At 48.1% G+C, this 27653-nt stretch overlaps 1 protein-coding gene across 1 annotated transcript in view; it reads left to right on the top strand.

Moving 5' to 3' along the window:
• LOC115317430 (neprilysin-1-like) overlaps positions 1-5529 on the top strand; it is a 79732-nt gene extending 74203 nt beyond the window's left edge. The window contains exon 19 of the mRNA XM_040223781.1: positions 5430-5529. Coding sequence (XP_040079715.1) covers positions 5430-5529 — 100 coding nt within the window. The remainder of the gene's footprint in view (positions 1-5429) is intronic.
• The last annotated feature ends 22124 nt before the right edge of the window (positions 5530-27653 follow it).

Raw genomic sequence — 27653 nt, 5'->3', positions numbered from 1 at the left:
GACTTCAGGTCTACCCACTATTTTTAGAGCGCAGCTCTTAGGCGCCGGTTTCTGTGTTTCTCGGCGTCGGCGCTAAACCGCGCTTAACTTCGCGGTAAAAATGACGTCACGTAACCTTAACACAAATTCAATTCACCGCTAAAGTTAGCATGGAAATTTAGTTTCGGGAAAATTCACGTCACGGGACCTTACCACCAATTGTATTTCTCGCTAAATTTTTCGGGGAATTGAGTTGGCGTTGAGGTCACGTGACGTCAATTTTCCAGCTAAATTTAGCAGAGAAACTAACTTTGTTCATAAATGACGTGACACCAAGTCATTTGACGTCCTTTTCCCCGCTAAACTGAATTGATGTTGATATCACATCGCGTCAATTTTTCAGCTACATTTGGCGGTAAAACTGTGGGAGGAGGTGGAGGGGACGACACGGGGGGGGGGGGGGAGAAAGGAGGGTATGCAGGAGAAGGAGGGGAGGATATGAAGCAGGAGGAACGGAGGCGGAGAAGAAGGGGGGAAACGAGGATGAGGAGGAGAAAAAAAGGAGGATAGAAGAGGAGGATTATGACAGGAGGAGGAGAAGAGAAAGAGAGGAAGGGAGGAGGAAAGGGTACGGAGGAGGCGGGGGTGCATATCCTCTCCTCTTTACTCTCCCATCCTCCCCCTCAAGAGCTGCGTCCTAATATCTCATTGCAGAGTTTTGTAAACATCTTTAATTTTTTTTTTTTCAAATAGTCAATAAGACTTCGGCGTTGTCGCATCAACGCAACCCCTGAGCAAGAAGCAGACGAACTGGCGCCCGGTATTAGTAATACGCCAGTGGCTGAAGCGGAATCTCAACGTCATGGTGCTGGTAACAACAATTTAACGGAAGCTGCTTTTTTTTTTTTTGGTTTATTAAAAAGATGAATTAATAATTTTCACAAGAAAACTGAGGTCATAAAAAAAGATTCTCATGAGAGGGCGTAATTGTGCATAGGGGAAAATAAGTGACGTCCTTATCGTGACTTTTTATGTAGTATTTCGCGCATTCTCGTTGCCACTGCTAATTTTTGAATTACTACAGAAAGTTTTCTCTGATAATAATTGAAGCCGATATACAGACTCTTTTGTATGAAGCGTGGGCACCCGACGGCGTCAACTCAATGACTGGCTTCCAAGCCACTGATTTAAAATAAATTATAGGCCGAACCTTTAACGCGTCAATCCGGTCCTAGCAGCTAGTGTTAGCGTTCGTCTGTACTGTAATGGCTTTAAATTTTAAACGCGCGAACACAGACTCGGGCCTTGTCATGCACGATTCATCACTGAAGTAACAGGGCGGTAGAAGCTAGGTGCACGTTGGACCAATCAACCATGTTTCCTGTACCAGGTGATCACGCTCTCTCTGCAAACTTTCACGCAAAGAGCAGGGTCAGGCTATGAAATGTGGGCGATTGTTCTGATTCCGCGAACATGTGGCTGGCAGCACTACTTCGGCGTAGTTGTTTACAGAAGAAAAAACATTCCTGCGAGTAACTAAACCCCAAATTAATATAGATCATAATTGAAACCCTTTAACCATCCCAGTGATGCTCAAAGATTTCAGTAAAGTGAAAATAAAAAAGGCACATCGTGTCGAAGCCAGTGGCCCCTTTTAGACAGCCACATTGAAAATAATTCAACAGTCCAAGAAGACGTACTAAAACGCGTAAACAAAGTTAATTAAAACATCGCGCCTGCTAAAACGTGCGCGGTGTAGAACGTTGTATTCTTGTAAATGAACAACATAGAAGAATTTGTAAATCAGAAACTAGACGCAACGAACTGTTGCTGTCCTTGTAAAATCGAACATACGAAATGTTGTGAACAACCAAGCCATCTCAATTTTTTGGTGTTAAATTATTTTGTCTGGTTATTTGTATAGGAATTGTACTGACAGTTATAGTTATGGATAATATATCCCCCTGTTTCTCGCAATCCCTAGGACACGAAGCTTTAGAATACCTCTCGAAAGAACTGACACGTTTAATCCTCAACTGAAGAGTGTCAGGGCCCCTGACACGGCAACAAATTTTTTTTTCATGCTAGGCGTTAAAATGGTGTCTCAGGACATCACCAAAAAAGGGTTTCATTTTAGAGTTGCGTAGTGTTTTTATAAAAAAAAAATAGAAATGCGATGCCCGATTCAAAGTACCCGCCAGTGCCCTGTGACGTAACAATGTACCGCAAGATGTCGGGGCGGTCAGAAGGGAGACATCGCCGGAAGTCACGTGAGCTGTATCACTCCTCGTGCTTAACGCGACCGCGTGTAATATTTTTTTTTTCATATTTTTGTATTTTCTACACTCCGCCAGCAATGCAAGCAGACGAAGTTTCTTTTATTTGCTTTTCATTGCCTAATGTTGCTCTAAAGGTGGAAGAAGAGGAGTCAGGGAACCTAGTAAACAAGTTCTACTCACGTTCTAGAGAAAACACGTGCTTTATGCTTGACGTTTACTTGTACTTGGTACACTCACCAGTTCGTATTCTCTAGACGGGAGGCATCTTTAGTCTGAAGAGTATCCGATGATTCGACGGCCTTGGTGTCTGAACGTTCAGCAATGCGATCGGGCGTGTCGTATGCTAGCAGTCTTAATTTCTGCAACCTTTCCAAAGATTTTTTTTTTTTTTTTTTAAATTCAATACCTGGTTTTGTGCCCAGTACGGTTCTGTACCATCGGACTGATGGCATGCACTCGTACACTGGCTTGTACTCGCAACGCTTTGATCATTGTCCTCCATCATGTCGATCCACTGACTCTTTGTCCTCAACTTTTACAGCACGCAAACTAACCAACGGTGCAGCAATAAAAAGCTAGTGGAACTGAAACTTTGTTTTCTACGGTCATTCGTAAAAAATACCAAAATAAAAGAAATGAAAGCCGTTTACAACCCCCTGTAACGCCGAATTAGAGCGCAGCTCATGAGGATTAGGAGGGAAGGGTACTGAGGGGGGGGGGGGGGGGGGGTTACGTGACCTCAAAGAGGGGGTCACGTGACCTCGGAAAAAGGGCGGGGGGGGGGGGGGTCGCGTGACTAGGGCGTGGGGTCACGTGACTTCAGGGGGGGGGGGGGGGGTGACGTGACCTCGGGGGAGACGTGACCCCCACCCCCCTCGCCGAGGTCACCGAAGGTACCCGAGGTCCTCGGGGCGGGGAGGGGGGGGGGGGGGGGGGGAAGGTTGCAATTACGCCGTCGCCGCTCAAGCCTGAAACGGGCGCCTAAGAGCTGCGCTCTAAAAAAGTCTAAGGCACGGTCGTGGAGAGCACGGGGAGTGAAACTCACGTGACTTCCGGCGAACCCACTTTTAGTGACGTAGGTTGATGCCTCCCTTCTGACTGCCCCGACACCTTTCGGTACATTGTTACGAAACAGGGCACTTGCGGGCACTTTGAATTTTTTTGGCGTGTCAGAGGACTTTAAGGAAATCGTTAATGAGCCTAATTTGTATGAACAGCCACAAATGCTTGGCGGTTGCAAATGCTTGCATAAAAAGATTATTTTTAAATATTATACGAGACAATCGGGTAACTTATGTTTTCTCTTCTTTTATTTCACGTTCAATCAACACAAGCTGCATTCTGTCACTTTATACGATGTCAACTTTGACACAATGTATACGTATCGAGTTCCCCTGAGACTGGTCATTTGCGTCATTTTACCTTTTTTCTGAAGGAACCGCCACAATTTCAGTGATTTGCTTAAATAATTGTGGGCGCTGGTATCTTTACCCCTTTGAAGTAATGAACAAAAACTTGCTTTTGCCTGCATGCCCTAGTTTTTTTTTGTATGTCTTTTTAATGACAAAGGTTGAGGTTTTTTGGTGCCTCGTAACTCCGTCACCATCTTCCGAGTCACTTATAGACCAACTCAACTCTCTGACGTCACGGCGCTGCGGTGGCGCTGCTGTCGGCACTGGGCATGCGCAGGTGATTCACCTAGGCCGAATCTGGTTTCTGCGCGCGCGCAGTGCCCTCGCCTGGTGGGCAAACGCGGGCTTGTTTGTAAACAATGTGTTGGTCGATACGCTGCGACGTGAAAAAAGGGCGCGCGGGGTTACGGTGAAGCTCTCTCACTCTAGCGCCATCAGCAAGCAGCGAGAAGCTCACCCGCTCTCGACCACGTGAGCCCCTGCTTGAGCCGAGCGATTAACATGGCCAAAGAGGAAAGTGCCAACGTGCTCGTCCATCTCCGGCCGTCCGGCTGTCTAGAGCGCTCGATATCCGGAGTTTTTCCAAGTACCGCCATTGTTTAATCGTGCCACGGGCGCTCCTATTAGTCACCGGCGACGCGCCGCCGTTTCGGAGCCGCTGCCGCGCCAAACTATAATAGATGAGCGGCGTTTGGCAACTTCAGGAAGTTTCTTTTTTTAGCTGTTGACAATCGACGACGATGATCTGCAAGCCTGTCTAAGAACGGTTCTGAAAACTACAGTCAGGAGGTTTCAGAATTATGCTTGCACAGGCATGCAGCTGATTGTCGTCGTTGGTCAACAGTGAAACAATATTTGAGGAAGTGGAAGTTGCCAAACGCCGCTCACCTATTGGTGGTGACGCCCCTCCATTTTTGGTTCAAATGCGTCCCAGCATGAACTAGCTTGGCGGTACTGGTTTATTAAATTCAAATTCATCCAACGCTTTACGGCTGTCCGGCTTCTGGCGGCTCCTCGAGGTAGCAGATAGAACTGAGGGTTTTGAATACCTCGGATAGATGGCGCAGTGAAACTCCGTATAATAGAAGTTTTGTCGATGATCCCAGATTTTGGACACATTTATACTGGTGTTAGAACGATAAGATTTATAAAAAAAAAAAATAACTTTTATTAAACAAGTAGTTTAACAATTTTTTTTTTTTTTTTTTTATATATATATCCTTTTTTGCGTCACGCCGCATGCTCCTCATGGCCGCCGCTCGAGGCTGCAGATCGGAAAATATTTTAATTTTTGCCTCAAGATTACGCGGCGGAATAGCAACATTTCGAAGGAAGAATATGTCTTTTCTGTCCTTTTGTGACAAGATAAAAATGTAAAAATAAAAGGTGCAAATTCTTTAAACGTTAAAGACGTTGCACAGCTCCTTTAAAGAGGAAATACAAGAAATGTTGAAAGGAAGTAACCGTACTGATCGAATGGTGAAATGATTCCAAACCACTGATCTAACAAAATTTGGCGGCACTGCCAAAGTGTTTATCGGCATGATTTCTTCATCTGCAGATTTCAGCTGTTTTTCATTAAAAAGATTGGGCAGTTAGGTGTTTCGTTTTATAGTTGAAGAGAAGCTTACAAAATGCGCTGTCATCATTTTGTGTGCTATATTTACACTATCTTCTCAAAACCCAGATGTATTTCAATAGAATCATCAATGCACTTTAGGATATTTCCTGGAGCCTCAATTGCATTTCTTTTCCCCAGAGTGAACCTTCCAATGGGAAATTCTCAAGCTTTTCTGGATGCATTCAGCTGCGGCCCCTGTTCACCCATGAACGTTAAAAATAAGTGCGTTGTGTGGTGACCAACTGTAGGTTCGAAATAAAACTTCGAATTAAATAAAGGTGAACTGAAGAAGCCCAGGATGCCTCACACGCACATCTGTTCAACTCACTGACACTGCAAATAAAAAAAACTGTATGTTTGTAAAAAAATAAAAAAGAACACATAGCGGATTAATTTTCTCAAATATCACATTTCGGGTGAGTATTTCTTCACTGCAATGCGCGGCCTCCCTTCTTCCAAGGTACCTACTTGGAATTATAACCGCGCATGGTGGTTGCGTTTTCAAAACGTTTTGCTTAATGACTTTCTTCTTTGGCCTATTTTAAAACTGAATACAATCCCGAAACACTGACCTTGCTCTCAGGTTTAAGTATCAGGTGATAGTTGTATAAGTGTCTGTTAATCTCAACCTTCTAAGCACATGTAATTATTATCCCAAATACAGTACTTTAGAAATCACAACTATTAGTGCCGCATTATGGTGGCTACCTTGGGTTTTTTGTTTCGTTACTGCAAGAATGCATGCTACTTTAATATTTACTTTTTTTGCATTTCTTTATGGTTTGTGCCTGCAGTATGTCTTTGAATCGTCTCAGTTGTGTATCATGCTGCCCACAAGGCACACCTCAATCGTTTGTTTCGAGACTTAGGCCCAGAAATGTTAGCTAACAACAGAACAACCAAAGGTGTAACCTAATTTTGGCATTTTCTCGCGAAGTGAGGCACAAAAAAACGACATGAGAGCCAAAAAAACAAAAGCAGACAGTAAAACTTAGCTTTGGCACTTGATCGGCAGTATAGAGCCAAAGTACATAGCTGACAAGTGAACATAAAATTTGGTCATTCCTTGACTTTTTTTTAGCTTTCAGAGCACTAGACACTCAAACAAACGACACATTTCGGCTCAAAAAATTGTGCTTTTGGGATTCTACCTATATATCGCGAAGAAGAGAAAGACGAATATACCAGGGTTGCTGGTCAGCGGATTTTGCTTATTTTTTTTTTTTTTTTTTATTGCTCTCTTTTGCTGTTCTGCGTTGTTTTCTACAAAGCCGTTCACCGGATAGGCTTCGGGATGCCATGATATTCAAGCACCAAATCGAAACTGTTATGTTATCACTAGGGGACGGCTAGCTGCGAATCCAATTAAAAGTTTCAAACAACAGCTTCCTTTTTTTTTTTTTTCTTTAACAAAACGAGACTGACGCAATATGCTGCGCCATCGTTGTTCGTGCACCGTCCGCCAGAGCCGTATATGTAGAGAGTTCGGCCATTCGTTGGGAAGTATAGGAGACAAATGAGGAGGCGCCATAGGCCGTAAGCGGGCTGTGCGTGTTCCAGGGCGTCTTCAGAAATTCGAATGGGACCAACCAGAAGCCGGAAACAATACTCTGGCGGTAGTTGCGAGAAACAAACCTGATAACTGTATTGGAGTAACTCTCGATGGCTGAAAATGTGGTACACGTGATGTTTCAATCACGCTCATCCAAAATGATGGTGGAAGAGTGCGACTAGCGGAACGATCGACATAATCCGTAAGCCAAGCGCCGAGGGGCGGGAATCTGCCGTCCGAGCGGTCACACTCTGTCCGCGCAAAACAGAGTTGAGCGCCGCATTCGTTTTTTACATCTTTCTGCATGGTCATGATCAAAACAATACGTGCACCCTATTTTCAACCAAGAAGAGTTACTACACTTCACTCTTACGCGCTTATTAAAAGCGCTTATTAAAACCATATACGAACATAGACCTTCGATCGGAACTGTTTCTCGCTACCACCGCTAGGGGATTCTTTTCGGCTTCTGGTTGGTCAAGAGAGCATGCCAAGCCCTCTTTCCGAGTCTGCCGCACGCCCTGGCTCTGCCCGCACCTCCCATTGACCAAACTCTCTATATACACGGCTCTGCCTTCCGCCTGCTGTTCCAGCGGGTGGATAGTACGAGCTGCATGACACGTGACCATCATCGGCGTCCGGCACACGCCCTCTGACCAAGCAATCAACTTAATTTGAGAAGACGTCCAGAACACCCCTAGTCAATCGGTCGTATGATGCGTGAATCTTAATAAAAATTTGCCGCGTTTATTCTTGATAGTAGGGCGCAGTAGTTTTTACTTTTTAATCCGCCTTTAGATTGCATATAAGTTTCAGTTTTCTTCTCCAAGAACACTGAAAAAAGTAGATCGGTTCACGCACAGCGACTGCGCTGCCCGTCCTGCGCCCACAATGACCGTACAATTTTGATGCAGCGCGCTAAATCTTCATTTTCGATCGCTAACTTTCTAACAAATGCATACTAATGTTTCTAATGGTTATTAGATATATATATATAAAGCAACGCAGTAAATTAGGAGCAGACCTGTAGACGTTACCCCAAAAAAGTAACTAAGCGTTGTTACTCGTTACCCGCTCAAAAAGTAAATAAATACGTTACTCGCTACCGATTCTTGAAAGGAACGCGTGAGTTACCTCAAAAGCAACGAGTTACTTTTCACGTTACCTCAACGACCGAATACACAATTGTTTTTGTTTCATGGTTTATTGTTTTCTTTGAAGTAGTCGTTGCACCTAAGCAGTAGCTGTCTCCCGAAGTTTTCATCAGTTATGTTTCCCCGCTTCCTTGAGAATACACCTCTGGCGACGCTGAAGTGTCGTTCTACCGACGCGTTTGAAGGAACGGCAGTGTTGTGCTTCAGGAAGAACTGGTGAATCTTCGGGAACTGCGCCTTCATTTATGACAGCGGTTAATGGGTTATATGCCTTCCCGTGTTGGCAACCTCCGGGTTTTTATTCAGTCGGTACCCGGTTGTAGAAGGCTCAACCAACGAACCTGAATGTGGTCAATGGGTGAAGGACATTCCCAGCTGTAGAGTTCAGTAGAGCAACGTTTATCGCCGGACACGACAGTCGAACTGTTCGACTGACGTGTTCAGCTATATAGGTTGCAGTTCTGCCATATTGTTTAGTTACTTTTCGGGTTGCCCACCTACCGTTCTCGCAATAGACGCATACTCAAGTTAGAATAAAAACAAGGCCGTTTAAGCGGTGTCGTACACGTTACTCCTCACAAGTAACGAGATACCGTTACTCGTTACTTGGCCTTAAAAGCAACTAAATACGTTACTCGTTACCGAAAATAGTAACTAGATAGAAGTAACTCGTTACTTGTAACGCGTTACGTAGGAGCAACTTTCCCTTCTGCGTAACGTTCAGCGGTACGAACGTACCGTCACGCGTCCGCGACCGTCTCTATCAAGTACCAGTGTTGCCGTCCTTCTCGAGCCGGCACTTCCGGTTTCGTTGTCAGCCCCCGAAGCAAAAATTGAAAGAAAATACCTACAATATTATGCGCAATACAACAAAATATTCTTCAAAATTAAGCATACTAGCTTCATTTAAAACTTCCAATAACTTTGGAATGTATCAAATAGAGAGGAGTTACTTCGTAAGGTTATTTCAAGAGAGGAGAGTTGCCTGCACAAGAGTTTTGTCTCAGATCACTCGTGCAGGCAACTCTCCATATAGGTTGTGGCAACCTTGTGATCCAGGGCGTTGTACGAGTTTGCCTGCACGTGAAATCGTCCTTCACTATTTTCTACCGAGAGGTGGCAAAATGCAAGCGGCCAGGCTGGCGCCACTCCGCCGCTGATGAAAGGTAGACGGAAAAGTATGCGTGGTGGGTTTTTGAGTCGCGGCGCGTGCCAGCAACAGTCCCTAAATGAATACGTGTTGTTGAACCAGGTGCGTCATGTCATTCCTCGGGACTGCGCCGAGTGGCAAATCGTCATTACTTAAGCATTTGTCGGCCTAATTCGTAGGCGACTGAACCCTTTCGGTCATTCTGAAGTGGAGGGGGACACAAAAGGTCAAGGGGAAAGCTGAAAAAAAATTAGGGCTGGGCGTCGATTAACAATTTTAACCCGATTAATCGCCACCCCTTAATCGATTAATTAATCGATTAATCGGTTGCATTGATTATTTATAAATAATATTTTAAAAAGAATGCAAAAACTCGGCTTGCCTTTGAAGACTTTTTTTACTCTCTGTTACACGGCGCAAAGGACATTTACAATTGAGGATACTTGTAGTTCAACGATTCAAAGACTTGCATATTTTTGCTCCAGCTCCGAAGACGAAGAAGTTTGTCCACATTCTCCGGCAGGAAGACAAGAAGTCAGGGCTTGGGCGATGCTTTCTTTTTTTTTTCAGAGAAAGGGGTCTCGACGAGAAGGCGTTGATTGTTGTCTGCGTTTTGGCGGATGGTCCTTGCTGCAGCAGCGTACATGGGTGCTTCGCTCGTAGGTGGTACTGAAGCGAACGTACGCTTCCACTGTATGAAAACGGCTTTTTGCAGATGATACAGTGGACTTCCTTCTAGTTAAAAACTTTACCGACTTAAAAACTTTAAACCCCAACTTTCCTGCGAGATTGCCTTTCATACTCGTGAACTCGTCCATTTGTACGGGCCAAATACTGGAACAAGTTATCATGGCGTTGTTAGCTTCCCAGCTTGTTTTTCTGCTTCTTTGTCTTGCTTGGACAGGATGTGTAATAGATCCTCAACACGTGAAGTTTCGCGGTCGTAAACGGATCAATCGCGGGCCCGGCTTGTTCGTCTGGCCTCGGTAGAACGGTAATGCATACCCTCGAACACGTGACGCTTCGCGAGCGCGAGAATTGAACCTTGCCCGTACACCTGACTGGGAACAGAAAACCGCTCAGGACAGAACGACCGGATGCACGCCACGCAGCGTTTTCCTTAAGGGGGGCGGGGGGGGGGGGGGGGGGCGGGGGCATGAGTCACTCTATAGTTTGGGCAGGTCGTCCAGGATAGGGCCATGCGTGCGTCCAGTCATAGCCTCCTCTAGGGGCTATAGTCCAGTTGACTTACTTTTGAGTACCGATTAAAAAACCGATTAACCGGTTAAAAAATTTGATCGCGATTAAAGCCTTAATCGATTAATCGAAAGGTTAATCGATCAATTACCCAGCCCTAAAAAAAATACACTGCAATTCGCTCAAGTGAATTCGAAAAGAAAACAAGTGTAGTCAGCTATGTTTATCTTCAAGTGTAACATATTACTATATAAGAAACAAATCATGAAATCCGTTCGCAGGCATCCTCCCAGACAACTAGCATAACGTACATGGGCGCCAGTGTAGAATTTCCGTTGCTGCTAGACTCCGTTTCGAACTAAGTCCAGACGCAGCCGATGGTACACCGTTAGCAAGTCCCGTGTATTTGGTGAATATTTGGGGGGAAAAACACGCTATTTACAGAAAGTACCATACATTTACACGTTGAGTATCGGATAATTCGTTCAAAAATTATGCGAGGTCGCAAAAAACGTGTTTTGGTTCGGTCATACACGCATAACCGTGTAGCTAACCTTGAAAACACGCATCAGCTCCGGCAACGACCGCAGTATTGCCGGCTATCGAAGCTTCAGAGTGCTTGGGGACACACCTAGAAAGGACCGTGGAGACAAATGCGGCGGAAAGAAACATGCCTCGGAGACAGATGAGAACCAAAACCAACGAGCTTGAGTAAACTTAGAGCGGTAAACCAGCGGCCAAAAATGGCACCCCCCCGGTTGCCGCCATCTTGCCTGTTGGCCACATTAGTGATCACGTGATGTTAAGATGGCTGCGCCCAGAGGTGGGCCATATCAGATTGGCCAAATCACGGTCAGCAGATAGGCTCTCTGGGGCTGCGTTCCAATCTTACTCGAATGGGTCCGCTGTTCCGGCGGATCAAGTCACGTGACAAGACAGATACAGCAATGCTGGACGCGGGTAGGTTTTCGAACGCAGACCTTCACCCAAAAGTCAGATAGAAGCTGCGTTCGATTTACCTGCACCTCCTGCACCAGCGTACAAAAGTGTAGGTCGGCGTACTTCCGGTCGCATCTCAATGCACACACCGGAAGTAGACTGCCCTGCACTTTTCTGCACCGGTAAAGGAGGTGCAAGTAAATCGAACGCAACTTTATCTCACTCCTAGGTGAAGGTCTCGTACCCGTTGCATTCGAAAACGTACCGGCGTCCAGAATTGCTGCATCTGTCTTGTAACGTGACTTGATCCGCCGGAAAAACTCGGATCCATTCAAATACGATTGGAACGCAGCCCCAGAGTGCCCTTCTGCTGACCGTGATCTGGCCCACCTCTGGGCACAGCCATCGTAACGTCACGTGATCACTAATGTGGCAAACAAACAAGATGGCGGCAACCGGGGGGGGGGGGGGGGGTGCCATTTCCGCTGCAGGCAGTGTGTTCCGGTTTGCCGCTCTAAGGTAAGACCCAAGCTCGTTGACCAAAACCAATTACGCCATGTCGCGGGACAGGGCGAAGCTCGCGCTTACCGTGCTCGCTGCCATTGATTCTGTTCGATGGCAATCATGTCGCCCATGTTCGGATTCTTTTTTGGGGTCTTGATAATTGTTTCTTACACACCACAAATAAAGTTATGGGTCTAATTACTCGTTCTAAACAGTTAAAATAGATATAAATAGAGTATCCTCGATCTTAACACGTGATTTTGCAGTTGGTTTCGTTTTGGCTTCAACCTTTCAACTGCAAGCGAAGGCGCCGTCGCATATCATGCACCCTCCTCAGAATTTACGGCGCTCCATGGTGGCCGCCATATTAAATCTTTATACCAGTGTTGCTGCATCTGTAGGTAATCTGAGTTAGAGCTGACAGAGAAAATCTGGCCACGGCGCAACGCGGACGTGCGCTGGAAGCTAGAGCCAGTTTGCTTTCGTTGGTTTTGTTTGGTCGGAGAAAATCTGGCAGCAACGCGCGTTTAACATGGCGCCGGTATTGTTTTGGTTGGACGGGAGTGGGGGAAGCTCCGCGGTTTGCGAGCCCACGTAGCGAAGACGTGACCAGAGAAGTGCCCCTGTGATGTTCGCGGAAGGCGGAAAGTATCATTCGTAATCGTCGAGTGTGCTTGGAAAGCGAAGGGAGTCACAGGGTCCATGAGTGCGCAAACACAAGCCAGGGTTCACGACAGCGCTGCGTTGACTTGGGCGATCTCGTTCTGTTTGGCGCAACACGGCGATGCGAAAAAGAGCTGAAACGTTTTTGGTGTGGGGTGCGGTCCTTGGAGGTAGAAAGCCACACTAGCACGGAGCGCAAATTAGCTGTTGTGGGGTTGAGGTTCAACGGGTTCAGTCCCGTCGTCGTTAGCTGATCCGGTCCAGCTGGTCCGGAAGGACGCAGCGAGCGTCTTTGAGAGTAAATCTTCCTTCGTTCAGTTTAAAAATGTGGAAGTATCCCGACGCATACTGTTAGTAAAAAGCTGCGGGCGTTTTCATCAAAATGACGTAGTTTTAATTTAACAATGGAGTCCTGATTGTTGTCCTGTATCTGCCGTTTTTATGCTTCGTGTTTTTGTGTTTGCACAGCGACGCTCACCGCTCGAGTACATAATTCGGTCCTGCAAACGACCGGTTATACAGAATTTCAGAAAAACGTAAGTCACCACCGAGTTTTTCCTGTAAATCTCGTGTGAGTTTGTTGCGCTCATCATGCGGTGTGGATAAATTAGGGCACGATTTCCTACCTGCCCACAGATGCATGAACTGAGACCTTTTTTTTTACGTTGTGAACATAGTGCTTTTTTATGTTTGAAAGAGGCGTTGGTGCATTTATTATGGTACAATCATTTGAGAGTTGAGGAATTGGGGAGAGCGAGCAAGCTTTCGCAACTTTGTCCCTTTTCTCTCTGGCACTGCCCCTAGATTCAGTTTCAGTTGGCATACCTACTAGCAGGTAAAAACTGCTCTAAAGCTGGTAAAAAAGAGGGGAAGTCAGTACAGCGCGGACTCCGCGTTTCGGGCTTTTCGCACGGTGACTGCGTAAATGCTTTTGCGAGGTATGCGGAATAAGCAAACGATTTTGTTATGCCCGTCGTTTGCGTCTCTCCAGCAAAACGAATAAGATGATCTACAAATGCGCAATCACAAGCCAATATTTACGATATTAGTGCGTTTGCTTTGGTAGTCCGTGTAGTTGTATTTTACCCTGCTCTCTTCAACACCGTGTTATGACGAGAAGCTGGAACGGTCATGGTTTGTGCTGCCTATCGGTTGACAGAAACCCGCATCGCCCGCACCGGCACTGAGTGCACTTGGGCTATTGATGCTGAAGCCTCTCAACAGCGGCTTGTCGCCAGCTGATCCTGCTGGTCAACGGTGAGGAAGCGCCGAGAGTGACCTCTGAAGTAAATGTAAATCCTCGTTCATCCAGTTATCCGGTGTCAAAGTGTGGAAGATGTCCAACGTGTACTGAGGGTGGAAACTACGAGCGTTTTGCCTTGCTTCTATAACCGAAACCAGAGCAGCGAGATAAATGCTTTGTGTACTCCAAAATCAAGGAAGCAATAAGTTTCAACAGGACGAATACGTCACCGGGGATGTAGGCGAGACGGTGCACACCGTTTAAACGCTTGCAGTATCCACAAATGGTGCCAGGAAAACGACGTTAACAAAGGAGCTCGCGATTTAGCTGAATGCAGTGCTACGTGCCCGTGAATCTTCAAAATTCGGGGTGTTAACAATAAAAAAAAACGTATCAGCGTTACACCACTGAATACGAATAAAACCGGTCACAAACTCCCGAACCGCAACGCTCCACTCGACACCGACACGACATAAGGCAACAATCAGCAGCAAAGCTCCCCAAAAGTGAAGGCGCCTGCTCCCGTACTGCAACTAGCGGAAGTGAAGTGTTGGGCGGATGTCCTCCACAGGAATATAAAAAAAAATGCTTTGCGCAAGGATCCCATTTATTATTGAATGCATAATGGTAAATCCCAATAATTTTGTTTAATCTGATTCAATCTAGTCGGACTGCGATAACACTGGTCTGGCATGAAAATAACAAAAATTTGAAATTTTTCATGACCGGTTTAAGATTTATTGTTAATTCATCGTTATTTTTCGCAACCGCCTAACATTATAGATTTGGCCTCCATACCTTTTAAATGCAAACAGTTCTTACATACGGCTGTCCATTGCGCTATGCTTTGTGTCCTCTTCTATAATTCTGCAACGGTCAGTGACCAAAGAGCTCACCCGCACATGTCGAGCTTATATACGCCGCTGGGAGAAAAGCATGTTGAGTAGGAAGTGTCGGGCATTCCTTCTTCCGGTAGCGAACGCAATCGGTCGGAGAATCATGGGCTCCTCAGGAGCGGCGACAACGGCCCCCGCCGGCCGTGGTGACTCGGCTTTCTCCGACTCGGAACATTGCAGGTCGACGCTGACGCCCTCTGTGTCAGCCTCGACCAGCTGGTGAGGCAGGCGGTCGAGGTTGAAGGCCTCGACGCCGTCAGCCTCGACCGCCTGCCTCACCAGCTTCGGCTCGGCGGTTGTTCGGTGCTTGTGGTCGTGCCAGGGCGGGCCCCCATCTGCCTGCGGTGCCGCATGAGGGACCTCATTCTTGTGACTGCCGGGCCCCCAGGTGCACCGAACGCCGCGCTTTTGGCAACGAGCGGGACGACTGTGTCCGCTCCTACGCTCAAGCCGCGGGAGGAGGGGTCAACGGCGACTATGCCGACGACCGGATGGGTGAGGAAGATGCAGAGAAGCCAGCGACCCCGTCGGCAGCCCCGACTCCTTGTGTGAGGGATGACGCACCCCGCAGAAGATAGCACCTCGCCGCCGAAACCGCCGGCCGCCGCGGCTCCTGCCACTCCACCGGCAGTCGAGAGGGTCGAGAGCCAGTCGGAGGCCTCATGAGAGAGCGACGTGGTTGGCGCAGCCCCGGCTCCTACAGAGGTCTCCCCCAAGCCAGAAACGGACGCTGAAGCGAGCTGAGCGAAGCGCCGGTTCGAAGACGTCGCGGACACGACCAGTGAAGAACTTCGACAGCGCCAACTGGTGCGCAAATGGAAGGTGGTCGCCGGCTGGAAGGGCCCAGAAGGCAAGCAGCGGTCTGCGGCATCGAAGGAACGCGACAAGCCGTCGCAGTGACCTGACATGCCATTGGACTGCTCCGTGGGACACGGACCGGTGTGGATAAGCGCCGTTTTCGTTTGGTTTGGTCCTCGCTAACCCATGGTCTCCTTAGAACGTCCTGTTCGATTTGCCACCCTCAACGTTTGTGGGCTCTCGGACCACAGGAGGCAGAGGCAACTCTATCGCCTAGCCGTCGAACAGGACCTCGATATCATTGCGGTGCAGGAGACCAAGGTCGAGAGTGAGGACCAGACCGAATTGATGGTGCGACCCTTTACGGTGCGTTACAGCGTGTGCGTTAGTCACGCGGTTGGGGCGTCGGCGGGGCGTTTGCTGCTAGTGCACCAAAGTTTAGGTGCGACCATTACCGAGGTAATGACGTGTACTTCGGGGCGTTTTGTTGTGTGCGACTTTTCTTTTTCGTGTAATGACTGGAGAGTCATTTGTGTTTATGCTCCCAATGCGGCTGAAGAGCGGCGGGTGTTTTGTTTTTTTTCGATTTTTTCCACCAGTGTAATAGTGAACGCCCTGTCATTTTTCTAGGTGATTTTAATTGTGTCTGCTCCTCGGGGGATGAGTCGAGTTCGACACTCTATCGCGATTTGAGCACCGAGAGCCTTCGTAATTTATTTAATGAGTCCGGCCTAGATGACGTTGGAAAATGCCCGAAGCACGGCCGTGACGTCCAGTACACCCATTTTCAAAGGTCCAGTCACGCCGGTTTAGATCGGGCGTACGTCTCGTTAGATTTGATTTCTTTATGTTCTGAATACCGTGTTTCTTTTAGCGATCATTGTTTAGTTAGTTTTTGTATCGGTAGTAAGAGCAATATAGAAGAGTCTTTTGCTGGGATTTGGGGAAAATGAATGCGAAACTTCTGGATGTCGATGTTTTTACTGCCCAAGTGCAGTCCGTAATCGAAGACATAGTGAACGGGCAACAATTTGAGTATGGCGCGTGATGGGAACTTGCTAAGCAAGAAATAAAAATGATAGCGTTAGAGCGGGGCAGAAAGATGGGCAAGCGGAACGCCAACTAAACGAGCACTGAGCCTCGAGAAAAGCTACGCTCGGCGTAACGATATAACGGAGATAGAGAGGGACGGAACAGTTGCGAGGGATTAAGAAAAAAATTGAGTCTGCCTTTTCGACTACTACAGTTAGATTATTTGCAACCAGTCCCGTCAATGTGTAGCTTTTTAAAAAATAATTTTTGTGCTTCATGCCATGCATAGATGATGCAGCGAAAGAGGGGTTAGAATCCGCCATCACCGTAGAATAAGGGAGCGTAGCAATAGACGCACTAAACCCGGGAAAGTGCCCAGGCCCGGAGGGCCTAAGCGCCGCTTTTTGTAAGGCTTTGAAACGAGAACTTGCTCCATTGTTAGCCCACGTGTTAAACGAAGCTTATGTTTTGAAGATTTTACCGCCCTCCTTTACGTTGTCCCATACGGTGTTAATCCCCAAAACAGAAGACGCTGTAACGTTACGGCTAGTCACCGCTTATCGGCCGATACGTCTGACAAATGTCGATGATAAAATTTTAATGAAGGCGTTGGCAAGCAGGCTGCAATCAGTAGTAGCAGAGATAGTGGGACCGCATCAAACATGCGCCATAAAAGGCAGGACGATTTGTAGAAATATTCATAAAGCGCGTAGTGTTTTAGAGTGTTCTGATGCAATGCGTACATGCGTCGCAATGCTCCAGGTTGATCTAGAAAAGGCATTTGGTCGTGTACCCCACGACCTTCCTTTAAGCATTTTGGATTATGGGAACGTCGGAGCTGTTGTTCGGGAAGATGTGCGCATGGCGTACAACGGTTGCTCGACTAGACTTATAGTAAACAAGTCGGCTGGAAAGCGTATAAAAAAATCGATCCGTCCGCCAGGGGTGTCCTTTGTCCCCTCTTTTTTTTGTATTTATATAGAGTCTCTCTGGCGCTAGTGTCATTAGGAATAGTTCAATTTATGGTTTTAAGCTTCAAGTAGCCGAGGTTAGTGTTTTAGCGTATGCGGACGACATTGCAGTGTTTTGTACTATCCATGAGAGTATTATCGAAGTCGTCAACACGCTTAAACGTTTTTGTGAGGTTAGCGGCAGCTCGGTTAACTGAGAAAAGTGCCTGGAATTTCGGCACAATAAATAAAATTCCACTCCAAGTTTTTTTTTTTTTTTTTTTTTTTGAAGATGCACTGGGTTACGGTATCAACAAATATTTAGGAGTCAAACTAGAAAACTACCGGGACAGTGAGACGTATTGGCGAGGGCAGACGGCAGAGCTTCGCGAAAAAGTAGAGAAAAGAAGGGGGAATGATTTGTCTATTTTTGCTCGTGCCACAGTTTGCAATTTATTTTTTGTTAGCAAACTGTGGTACGTGCTACAAGTTGCGGGCATCTTCTAGCTCCGATTCCCTCAAACCCTGTCTCCGGATGAATATGACACTGCAATACTTCGCTCTCGGCAAAAGGGTTTATTCACTCACTCATTGCCTTGGGGGGTTTCGGGATCGGGGGACGGTCATCAGCGAGGCCGGGGGAGAGTCCGCTGCCCGAGCAGCTTCTCCGAGTCCCAGCGGTGGTCGTCCACACCGCGTCATGGGGACGTCGTCGTCCAGGGTCGCTGTCCGGTCCGTTTGTCGAGTCCGCCACTCGACGTCGTGCCCGCACTCCCTGCGCCAGCGTCCAGCGCCGTCCGAGCTCGCCTCCGTGACCGGTCCCTTGTGAAGTCGGCAGCCCAAGCCCCTTCCTTTGTCTCCGTTCCCCTCTTAAGACCTTCCCAAGTCCTTGTCCCGCCGACCGTCCAATCGGGAACCTTGCTGCGAGCCGACCCTCCGACGTCAGCGCTGGGTGAGGGGGCGCTTGCCCCGTTCCTCCCGGAGAGCTCGGACGTTCCGCTACAGGACGGCGACAGGAAGCGGGAAGGTCACGGGGAACGAAGGAGCGCCCGACAGTACGGCGGCAGGGAGCGGCAAGGTCACGGAGAGCGGAGGAGCCAGGGAGAGGGGGTCGCCACACCTCCCCTCCCTCAAGGCTCGGACCCCAGGGGGCTTGAGGTTGCGTGGTCCCCAGGACCCTTGGCAGGGAGCTCGTTCAGCTGAGTGTCACCGATGACGACGAGCACCCTCGATGATGATGATGGCATCAAACCAAGCAGGTCAGCGGTGAACGTCCATTCACTGGGAAGCTCGTGACCGACGGAGCACGGTCCACGAACTGGTCCGGAGCACCACCACAGCTTACAACACGGACGGGCACTCAGGCACACACAACACGCCGGCACTTAAAGTTCGCTTCCGTCCCTAATGTAACAGACAGCGAAATACGCAAAAACGAATAGCGGCACGCTATATCAGACAGCGAGACGAAACCAAAATCTTTCGATCGTTGGACATGCCACGAAATAAAAACAAAACTTTTCATTTCAATACTAACGGGCAGGCAATCATCAAGAACGTCAAGCTACACGTTCAAGGGCTACATAAAAGGAAAACCATTCCTTAACTAAAAAGTATGAGCACTCATTGTATACTCAAATCGTACATACGCCCACTATACAACATTTGCTCCTATCAAACTCAACCGCATTCTTTTAAAACAGTAAGCAATCTACCAGAGCGTCAGAACCGCACACCTCTGACAACAATATTAATCTCCAACACACTCGCGAAGAACGCACAAAACCTCAAAAACTAAGAATAACCTTCCGTAAAACAGAAACGGTCACAAATCCAGTCCCGTTCGCGAGGTGCGACTCAAAAAAACACGCTGCCAACAACCCATGACGGGCACTCATGCACTCGGCGTTCACGCTACCCGAGCTACAAACACGCTACAGCCAAGCTACGCAGCACGCCTTCATCAGAAGGGGTAATCACCTTACTGAGAGGCCGTTGTTCCGTGGTACCGGTTACTTACACCAGTACAAAGGGAACAGTACCTGGATCGTGCGAACAGCAGATCTCATTGGACAGCCTATTTACAAAGCTATGTCCGTAACGTCTGGGCATCTACCAGACGTTACCGCTTCACTGCTCGGAGGCGACCACCCAACAGGAGCGACGAGCGCGTAACGGCGGTCCGCACCGAACCCCGCACGGGCTCGACAACCGCGACAAGCGCATCGACGCACGTTAGAGCTCCCCACCGGCCAAACCCCGACACCGCATAACTAAAAAGTCTTCCAGCTGATGTCAAGGCCGGCCGGGATCGAGCAATGAAAGTACGCCGTCAACGCATCTCGCGACTCTTCGACGTTCTCGAATCGAGCAACGTGTACACATACAAACGCAATAGGTTACGCACAAAGCTCGCCCCCAGCCAAGTCAACATGCCGCATGACTGAAAAGTCTTCTTGCGACTGTGAGGACAGGCACGGTTCGAACAATGTAAGTATCCCACACGCGCACCTCTCAACTTCCGCGCAACGAGCGCGATACCGAAATGCCAAATAATCTATCCGGCTGGTCTTGGAAATGGACGAGCTAATAAACTATATTTGCTCTGGATAAACAGTTTCCGCAGCGTCGAAGTGTCTACAGCATTTACCGCCGCATTCCAACACCCGCTACCCATTCATGCAAAGGCTGCAGTTAGTACAGCGACGGGCTGACCCAACGCACAACAGTTATAGGCCGCCGACGGCCATGCCGCTGCCATAATTTCTAGGCTTCCCGGGCACGTACCCGCCGACGTGAACCGTACGTTTTCACGGGCCAACCGCGCATCTGTACAGGATAAAACTATGAACAACTCGTCACATCATCGCAAGACCGCCACTCCCCTCGTGCAGGTTTTCACTGCACGAGCCCAGCTCTTTCCTTACCTAGGTGTCTTTTCTCCCCTAAAGTTATAAATTATCTCTAATCCAGGCCTCTGCACGACCAATTATGCTCTCTACGCCCTCGCGTCTCAACGCGAACCCAAACACGGCTGAGAACCTACTGTACCCGGCGGCGGCGCAAAGCGCGCGCTAGCCGCCGCTCCTCCGGAAACGGAGAAAACGAAATTAAAGAGTAACTCCCGCCGCGGGGCTCAACCTTCGATATGGCGGTGTGAGGATCCGGAACCAACTGTGCGCACAATTAAACGGGATCAACCTCACGACTCTACAACCAGAAACGCACGGGTCATGGCCATCGCTTCAGACTGGACTCCACGGAGCATTACACACGCACAGCCACTGATAAGTGAACACGGAAACTCGGTGGTTTTCTGGATTCCGATGTCCACGCACCGGACATCCCGTATCCGGCACAATTTAGTGGGCTCAGCCCCTAAATGTAGCCTCTGGCCACAAGGTACTCGTTCAAAGCGATCTTGGTCGGAACCTCAAGACCGCATCCGTACCTTAAAACGCTGTCTACTAACGACGCTCAAAACCGCGCCGACAGCTCAAGCAAGGCCAACTGGGAGCTAGCATGCGGTCAAACCGAGACGCTAGTCTCCTCCCGGACAAGATGCAATGCGGGAATAATTTCCAAACACAGTACATGCAACCGCCATCCGCAATAGGTGCGTTCCCCACCCGGAGCGATGCCTCTTTAACGCGTCCGATCGGTAACAAGCGTTCCAAAACATTACATCGATACGCGAGCAAAGGCGGTTAGGCGCATCACATCACCCAAAGCGTGAGCTGGCATCTTTCCCAGCAGACGTGAACGGCCGGAGGCGTAGGTGGGGGGACGCCCGACACTACAGGCCTCGAGGGGTGCGGTATTTTCGACACACACAGCGCTCTTGCGCAGCAGGATCAACGTGCCAGCATCCAACGGTGCGCTGGACAGCAAATACCCATGGCGTCTCGGAACGGGGGATAAGTAAATTCCGGACATGCTGGGGAAAAGGGTTAATCCCTTAAAACAGCGGTCAAAATCCGCGCCTCCTAGTCAGGCAGGCGATCATGTCAGGGCCTCCGTGCGGCGCTCCCGCAACGATACTTCGTGCGGCGCTCCCGCGACAAAGATGACCCCCAAAATAACCGCGAAACAGTGCCCCAATTCAACCGGAAACAGGTTAGGAATCGGAATGCCTATCTGATCCAAAATCAGGCCCCACGTTGGGCGCCAGTTTATGCGGGCATCTTCTAGCTCCGATTCCCTCAAACCCTGTCTCCGGATGAATATGACACTGCAATACTTCGCTCTCGGCAAAAGGGTTTATTCACTCACTCATTGCCTTGGGGGGTTTCGGGATCGGGGGACGGTCATCAGCGAGGCCGGGGGAGAGTCCGCTGCCCGAGCAGCTTCTCCGAGTCCCAGCGGTGGTCGTCCACACCGCGTCATGGGGACGTCGTCGTCCAGGGTCGCTGTCCGGTCCGTTTGTCGAGTCCGCCACTCGACGTCTTGCCCGCACTCCCTGCGCCAGCGTCCAGCGCCGTCCGAGCTCGCCTCCGTGACCGGTCCCTTGTGAAGTCGGCAGCCCAAGCCCCTTCCTTTGTCTCCGTTCCCCTCTTAAGACCTTCCCAAGTCCTTGTCCCGCCGACCGTCCAATCGGGAACCTTGCTGCGAGCCGACCCTCCGACGTCAGCGCTGGGTGAGGGGGCGCTCGCCCCGTTCCTCCCGGAGAGCTCGGACGTTCCGCGACAGGACGGCGACAGGAAACGGGAAGGTCACGGGGAACGAAGGAGCGCCCGACAGTACGGCGGCAGGGAGCGGCAAGGTCACGGAAAGCGGAGGAGCCAGGGAGAGGGGGTCCCCACAAAGTTTTGCATTGTTTGCGGTTAAACGTGCAGAAACTGCATCGTGTGTTCGCGGTGTTCGTTTGGGGCTCCACTTGGCAGCGGTCCAGCAGGACGAATCTTTTCCGGCGCGTGCGTAATGGGGGCTTAGTTTGTCGCATTTGTTTCTGCACCAAATTGTAAATCGTTTTATTTATCGGAGGGACGTTCAGGACTCCTTTCTGCGCACTGTTTGTGAAGCGAGACTTGCAGGCAGGCTGCCCGAGTTGATGGTATTCGCGGCCGCGTTGCCAGGTGGCATTCATGGCCACCTTGTTGAGTCGTGTAGATTTTTGTTGGTGCGTTTTTCAGCTGAGTACTTCAGCGAAGTATCTCGAAAACGATTGTATAAGGATGTCTGTGATCTTTTTTTTTTTTCCTGTTCCTTTATGCAGATCCTTATACTGTGCAGGCCCAGGGCAGGACGTTTTAACCCTTGTTAAGACGATGACATTACCCGCGGGCATCAAGATTTTTTTCTTTAAATTACATTCGGGTACCTTGCCCGTCAAGTCATGGTTGGACGAGGGGTTTTTTTCGTACCGTGGGGCGTTCATTGTTTTTTATGCAAAAAGCCGGAGACGATCGAACATGTGTTCCCGGAGTGCTGGGATGGGGTCTTCTTCTGGGACGTCCTCCAACGCACCTTGAAGAAGCGCAAAATACGTCTTCTTTCGATTAAAAACGAGGAGGCCTTTCCGTTTTACTTGGTTATGCTAGACGCGCACAAAGTCCTAGACGCGCACAAAATACGTCTTCTTTCGATTAAACACGAGGAGGGTTTTCCGTTTGACTTGGTTATGCTGCTGGGGCTGCATTGCATTTGCAAGTCTAGAATGGCTGTGCGTCATGCCGAAAGTGATCCGCACTAGGCGCGGGAATATTTCCGAGAATGTGTTGCTTTGTATGTGGAAGTTCAAAAGGCAAAGAAGTGTGTGCCTGAGAGGCTCCCACGGATCGAAGCGCTGCTGACTATGAAACCTTTTTCATTTCTTTTACACCAACTCTCGTAGACTGCGCACCTAGTGCCGTCGTTTATGTATGATTTACGTCTTTGTTATTGTGCTTCTGAAGTGCACGTCCGGCAATGAAGAAAAAAAAAAGGAAGTATCGGGCGCAGTGTCGTTGTTGTGTTTGTGTATATGTTGGTGCTGTGGAGTACGTGGTACTAGTGTTTTCTGCGATGTATGTAGGGTAGCTGTCTACTCGTGATCGGTCGCAGCGTATTAACAGACTGTTTTTTTTTTGTATGCTCCTAGAAATCTCGCTAGGTAGCGCAAGTTACCGCCCGACTCCAAATAGTTTGCTCGAGTTATTTGTCCATGTAATTTCAGCATTCGTTTTTCTGTCTAGCGGCTTCGTCGTATAGCTACCAACGAGGTAGAGGGGCTGAGAGCGAATAAACGGGGTTCCGGTCTGCACTTGAAAGTGACCCCCGGAAGACGGCTGCCATTGTACGCAAATTTGACCACTCGTCACATGACCAAACCAAATACGTGACGTCACAGGAAAGATGGCAGCGCCCATGCAGCGGCTGGCCCCAGCTGGGCCGGAGCTTGTCGGATGCTTTGTTGGTTGTCGTTCGTCTCGGCGAGTTGATTTCAGACGCGGAAGCCGCCACATGAGCCCGGTCGAAAGCGACTTCAGAGTTCAGCGTGGTGTTTGACGTAGGTATAACGTGAAAATACGGAGGAACGGTGTGCGTTTCGCTGGTGACCGACGGGGATATTGCAACGAAAGAGACAATGTGCCCTACGTTGCTCGGACCTCCGATCGATTCGGATACCACTAGGATAAAATTTAAGGCGACGTTTCTGTGCTCTCGTTGACCATCGGAATCTTCGAGGTTGGCAGTGAAGCGTTTGCAGCGATAAAAGCAGCGCTTTTATCGCTGCTTGATTCAGCTATTACCTCGTATCGTCGGCTGCTTTTTTACTTAAGCTCATACAAAGAACACTTGTCTCCGAAAATAGTACAACGCATTGAAATGACGCAACGCACCTCGTTTATTGCATGGATGTATTGTTCATCGAATATATACAAGCTGCCAATGACAATCTTTTCCTTCAAAACGACGGGAACAAAGTGGCTGACCGGTGCCGCACTTGTCAGATGTCTGAATATTAATGAGTGCATGCACCTATGTTTTAAGCGCTTCTCCTCCCACCCGGTAACAACGATGAGGGGCGTAAATCATCAGACTCCAAACCAGTACACATGTCTTGGCGTTCATTTAAATAATGTTCGATTTTGGAATGTTAATGTTTACAAAAAAGATATCTCCAGCTAACTACTCTCTTGATTATATTCGTTTGGAATTTTAAAGATGCCCTTCCAACCTCAAAATGTTGGTTTTGTTCACTATTGTTTGACCTAAACTCTAATACGCTTTATCTATCTGGGATCTTCGCCAATCTACTTAATGTACCGAAAGTGAAGCCGCGCAATTTCGTACAGCTCGTTTTATTCCCTACACTTACTCCCCTTTATCTAGTGCCACTGCAAGAAAACTATATATAGCCTTTCTAATACTTCCTTGTGTCGTAAATTTTGTAGGCATTGCGTCTTTCAGGTAGGGTGTTTGTTACTCTCCATACTTTAAACAGCCTCTCCTTAGTCCAGCCGACTATGTTTCTTGAAGACTGGACGACTGAAACGAGGTTGCCCGATCTAGGACCAGATCCACTGCAATATTGCATTCACTTTTACCCGAATTTACCATGAACTGCAATGACCTACTCGTTAACATTGTCACCATCATCGTTTGCAACATATTTCGTCTCGCCAATATTAACCACTTCCGTCTGTAATGGCCCTGAGGGCACTGAGGGTATATGTAAATCAATAAAGCGAACGCGTTTTTGCGCCTTTTTCCTGACTTGTACACAATGATGAAGACGCAATTTGCTAATAATAGCCATTACATGCTGTGGGGATCAGTAATGACACGGAAAAGGCGTCTAAAGAAGTATGGACAAAACTTTAAAATGAACCATACCACAGTGAAATACTTATCAGAAATGCTAAACTCTCGTTCTGAAGAAAAGAGTTGTCTGGCGTAATCAACACTTTATTCATTTGTGCTGGTGTTGTTCTAGTGCTGCTCCAATACTGTGACCATTGGCGTCAGCCCCATTATATGTTGGTGCGGTGTCGTCGAAGTGGCCCAGATTAAGATTCCAAGTCAAGGCTGCCTTCAGTCATAATAAAAAGCTTGGTGGCGAGCATGCCATTCGAAAGCATGATGTTTTAGGGGAGAAATCAATGCAAGCGCAATGTGAGCGAAGTCAAAAATAAATCGACAGAATATCAACAAATTTCTAAAAAAAACTTCAGGCACCCTTTGAAAAATCAGGAGATGGGAAATTTTTAACGCCTTTAGTGTTGTCTAAGTCTGTTTGAACATCATGTTTGTTCACGATGTGCCCCAAGACCATAATTTCCAGATCGGCCAACCGAAATTTTGGTCAATTTAGTTAAGTCCGAGATAGTAAAGACACCGTCCATATAGCACAAGCAGGTAACCCATTTGATACCTTTCTGGAGCTGGTCCATCATTCATTGGAAAGTGGCTGTTGCATTTTACAGCCGAAACAGCGTAACTTTGAATTCAAAGAAGCCGTCGGGTGTGATTAAGGCAGTTTTCTCACGGTCAGCTTCGTCCACGCTGATCTGCTAGAAGCCGGCGCGGAGGTCAATGCATGAACTCCGTGGAGGCATTCGAGGGTGTTGTCGAGGCTTGGCAGAGGATACACGTTCTCTTTTGTGAACTTACACAAACGGCAATAATCCACGCAAAAACGCCAAGACCCCTCTCATTTTTATTAACACAATTGGAGAGAACCAGGAATTTGATGATGGCTTGACGATATATCTCTACAGCACCTACTTGTTGAACTGCATCACTTGCTGATGCTTGAGAGGGACGGTGGTGGACTGGTGTTTCTGTACCGGTGTCAATTGAGTTGGTGACTGCAGTTTTCTGCCCAACGGAGCAATGTGCAAGATGAAATATAGCGTAAGTCTTGCAAAGCACATCTTGAATTCGGTGTGCGTCGTCTTCTTCTAAAGCTGGGTAAATAATGCCTTCAACTTGAGCAAAGTTTGGACGTGGTACTCGATTGGAAACGTTGTCAGTTGACGTCACTTTAAAAATTACGGCTACCGCGCAATTGATATCAGAACAACTCTGCGTAAAAGTCATTTCGACCAACTAGTTTTTGAGTGTAATTCGAGGTCATCCTCAACAAGCACCTGATAGACCCTAAGGACCTGTCATATCACTTTTGAAATTGCTCGTAAACGTCAGCATTATTGATACTGTGCATGTGGTCCACATTTCAACCTGGCCTTAGCTGCAGAAATCTCTTACAATATTATCATTCTTGTGATTGTTGTTTGAGCAGGAATTGCTTAAAAAGCCTATAATTCACAACAACAAAAAAAAAAAAAACAGGATTTAGCTCGGAGTCCTCGGGGATTTTTATAGCATTTTTAGCGTTTCTAACTTAATATCAGCATGATAATCATGTGAGAGATTTCTGTAGCCCATCCAGGCTGAAGGGTGGACAGCATGCACAGTATCAAAAACGCAGACATTGAGGAGAAATTTTAAAAGTGACATGACGGGTCATCGCGGTATATCAGGCGCTTCTTCGGGGTAAATCTGATTTACGCTCAAAACCTGTGTAACCAACACTAGGGTTCAAATTACCGATCACTGAAGGGCCGAAGGAACACCGTTCCTGAATTTCGGAAAGCGTCTATTGCATGTGTGTCATAGGAGGGTTGAGGAAAAGGAGGGGAAGATGCCAGCTACCTGCACTCTTAGAAAAAAGGGTCAGTATAGTCCTCCCTAAAGGGAGGAACGCCCTTGACACATATGTTCCTTCAGAAAGGGAGAAACTTTCGTCCCTTAAGCAGGGGAGGAAACGTTCCTCCGTCGACTGCATCTCATTATGGCGGCCACGAGTCGAGCAAATCGAGCTCGGTAAGGCTTAACGAGAACACTAAGTCTATTGCACGAAGCGAGAGGAGCAGGAAATAAAAACGTAACACGAGCTTTCCGCGAACTGTATTTATTTCCGAAGTTTCTTTACCCCTGCAGGTAAAGAAACTTACGTTTCGAAAGCATGCAGTCACTCAGTCTTCTCATCGTCAGCACTGCGATGTTCAACGGAGACAACCGGCACTCAGTTCGCGCACTTTATGTCCTACCTTTGCTATTCCTCGAGCCACAATTCCTTCGTCAACCGTAGCGTCAACCGCACATCACGGAGGAGTGAAAATCATTCGCCCGCAAAACGGCAAAACCAAAAGCGGCTCTCAAAAAAAAGCAAATCCGAAGCAACCTCTTGGCTTATCTCAGCACGGTAACACAAAATTATGGCGTAGCCGCGTAGCGTAAAAGGATGTTAAATCGCTTGCCACCAGATGGCAGGGTCAAGCAGAGTAATCGCACGTA

This window comes from Ixodes scapularis, unplaced genomic scaffold, assembly GCF_016920785.2.
Source record: "Ixodes scapularis isolate PalLabHiFi unplaced genomic scaffold, ASM1692078v2 PGA_scaffold1__304_contigs__length_218370807, whole genome shotgun sequence".
Classification (NCBI taxonomy): Eukaryota; Metazoa; Arthropoda; class Arachnida; order Ixodida; family Ixodidae; genus Ixodes; species Ixodes scapularis.
This window is presented reverse-complemented; position numbering and strand designations above follow the sequence as displayed.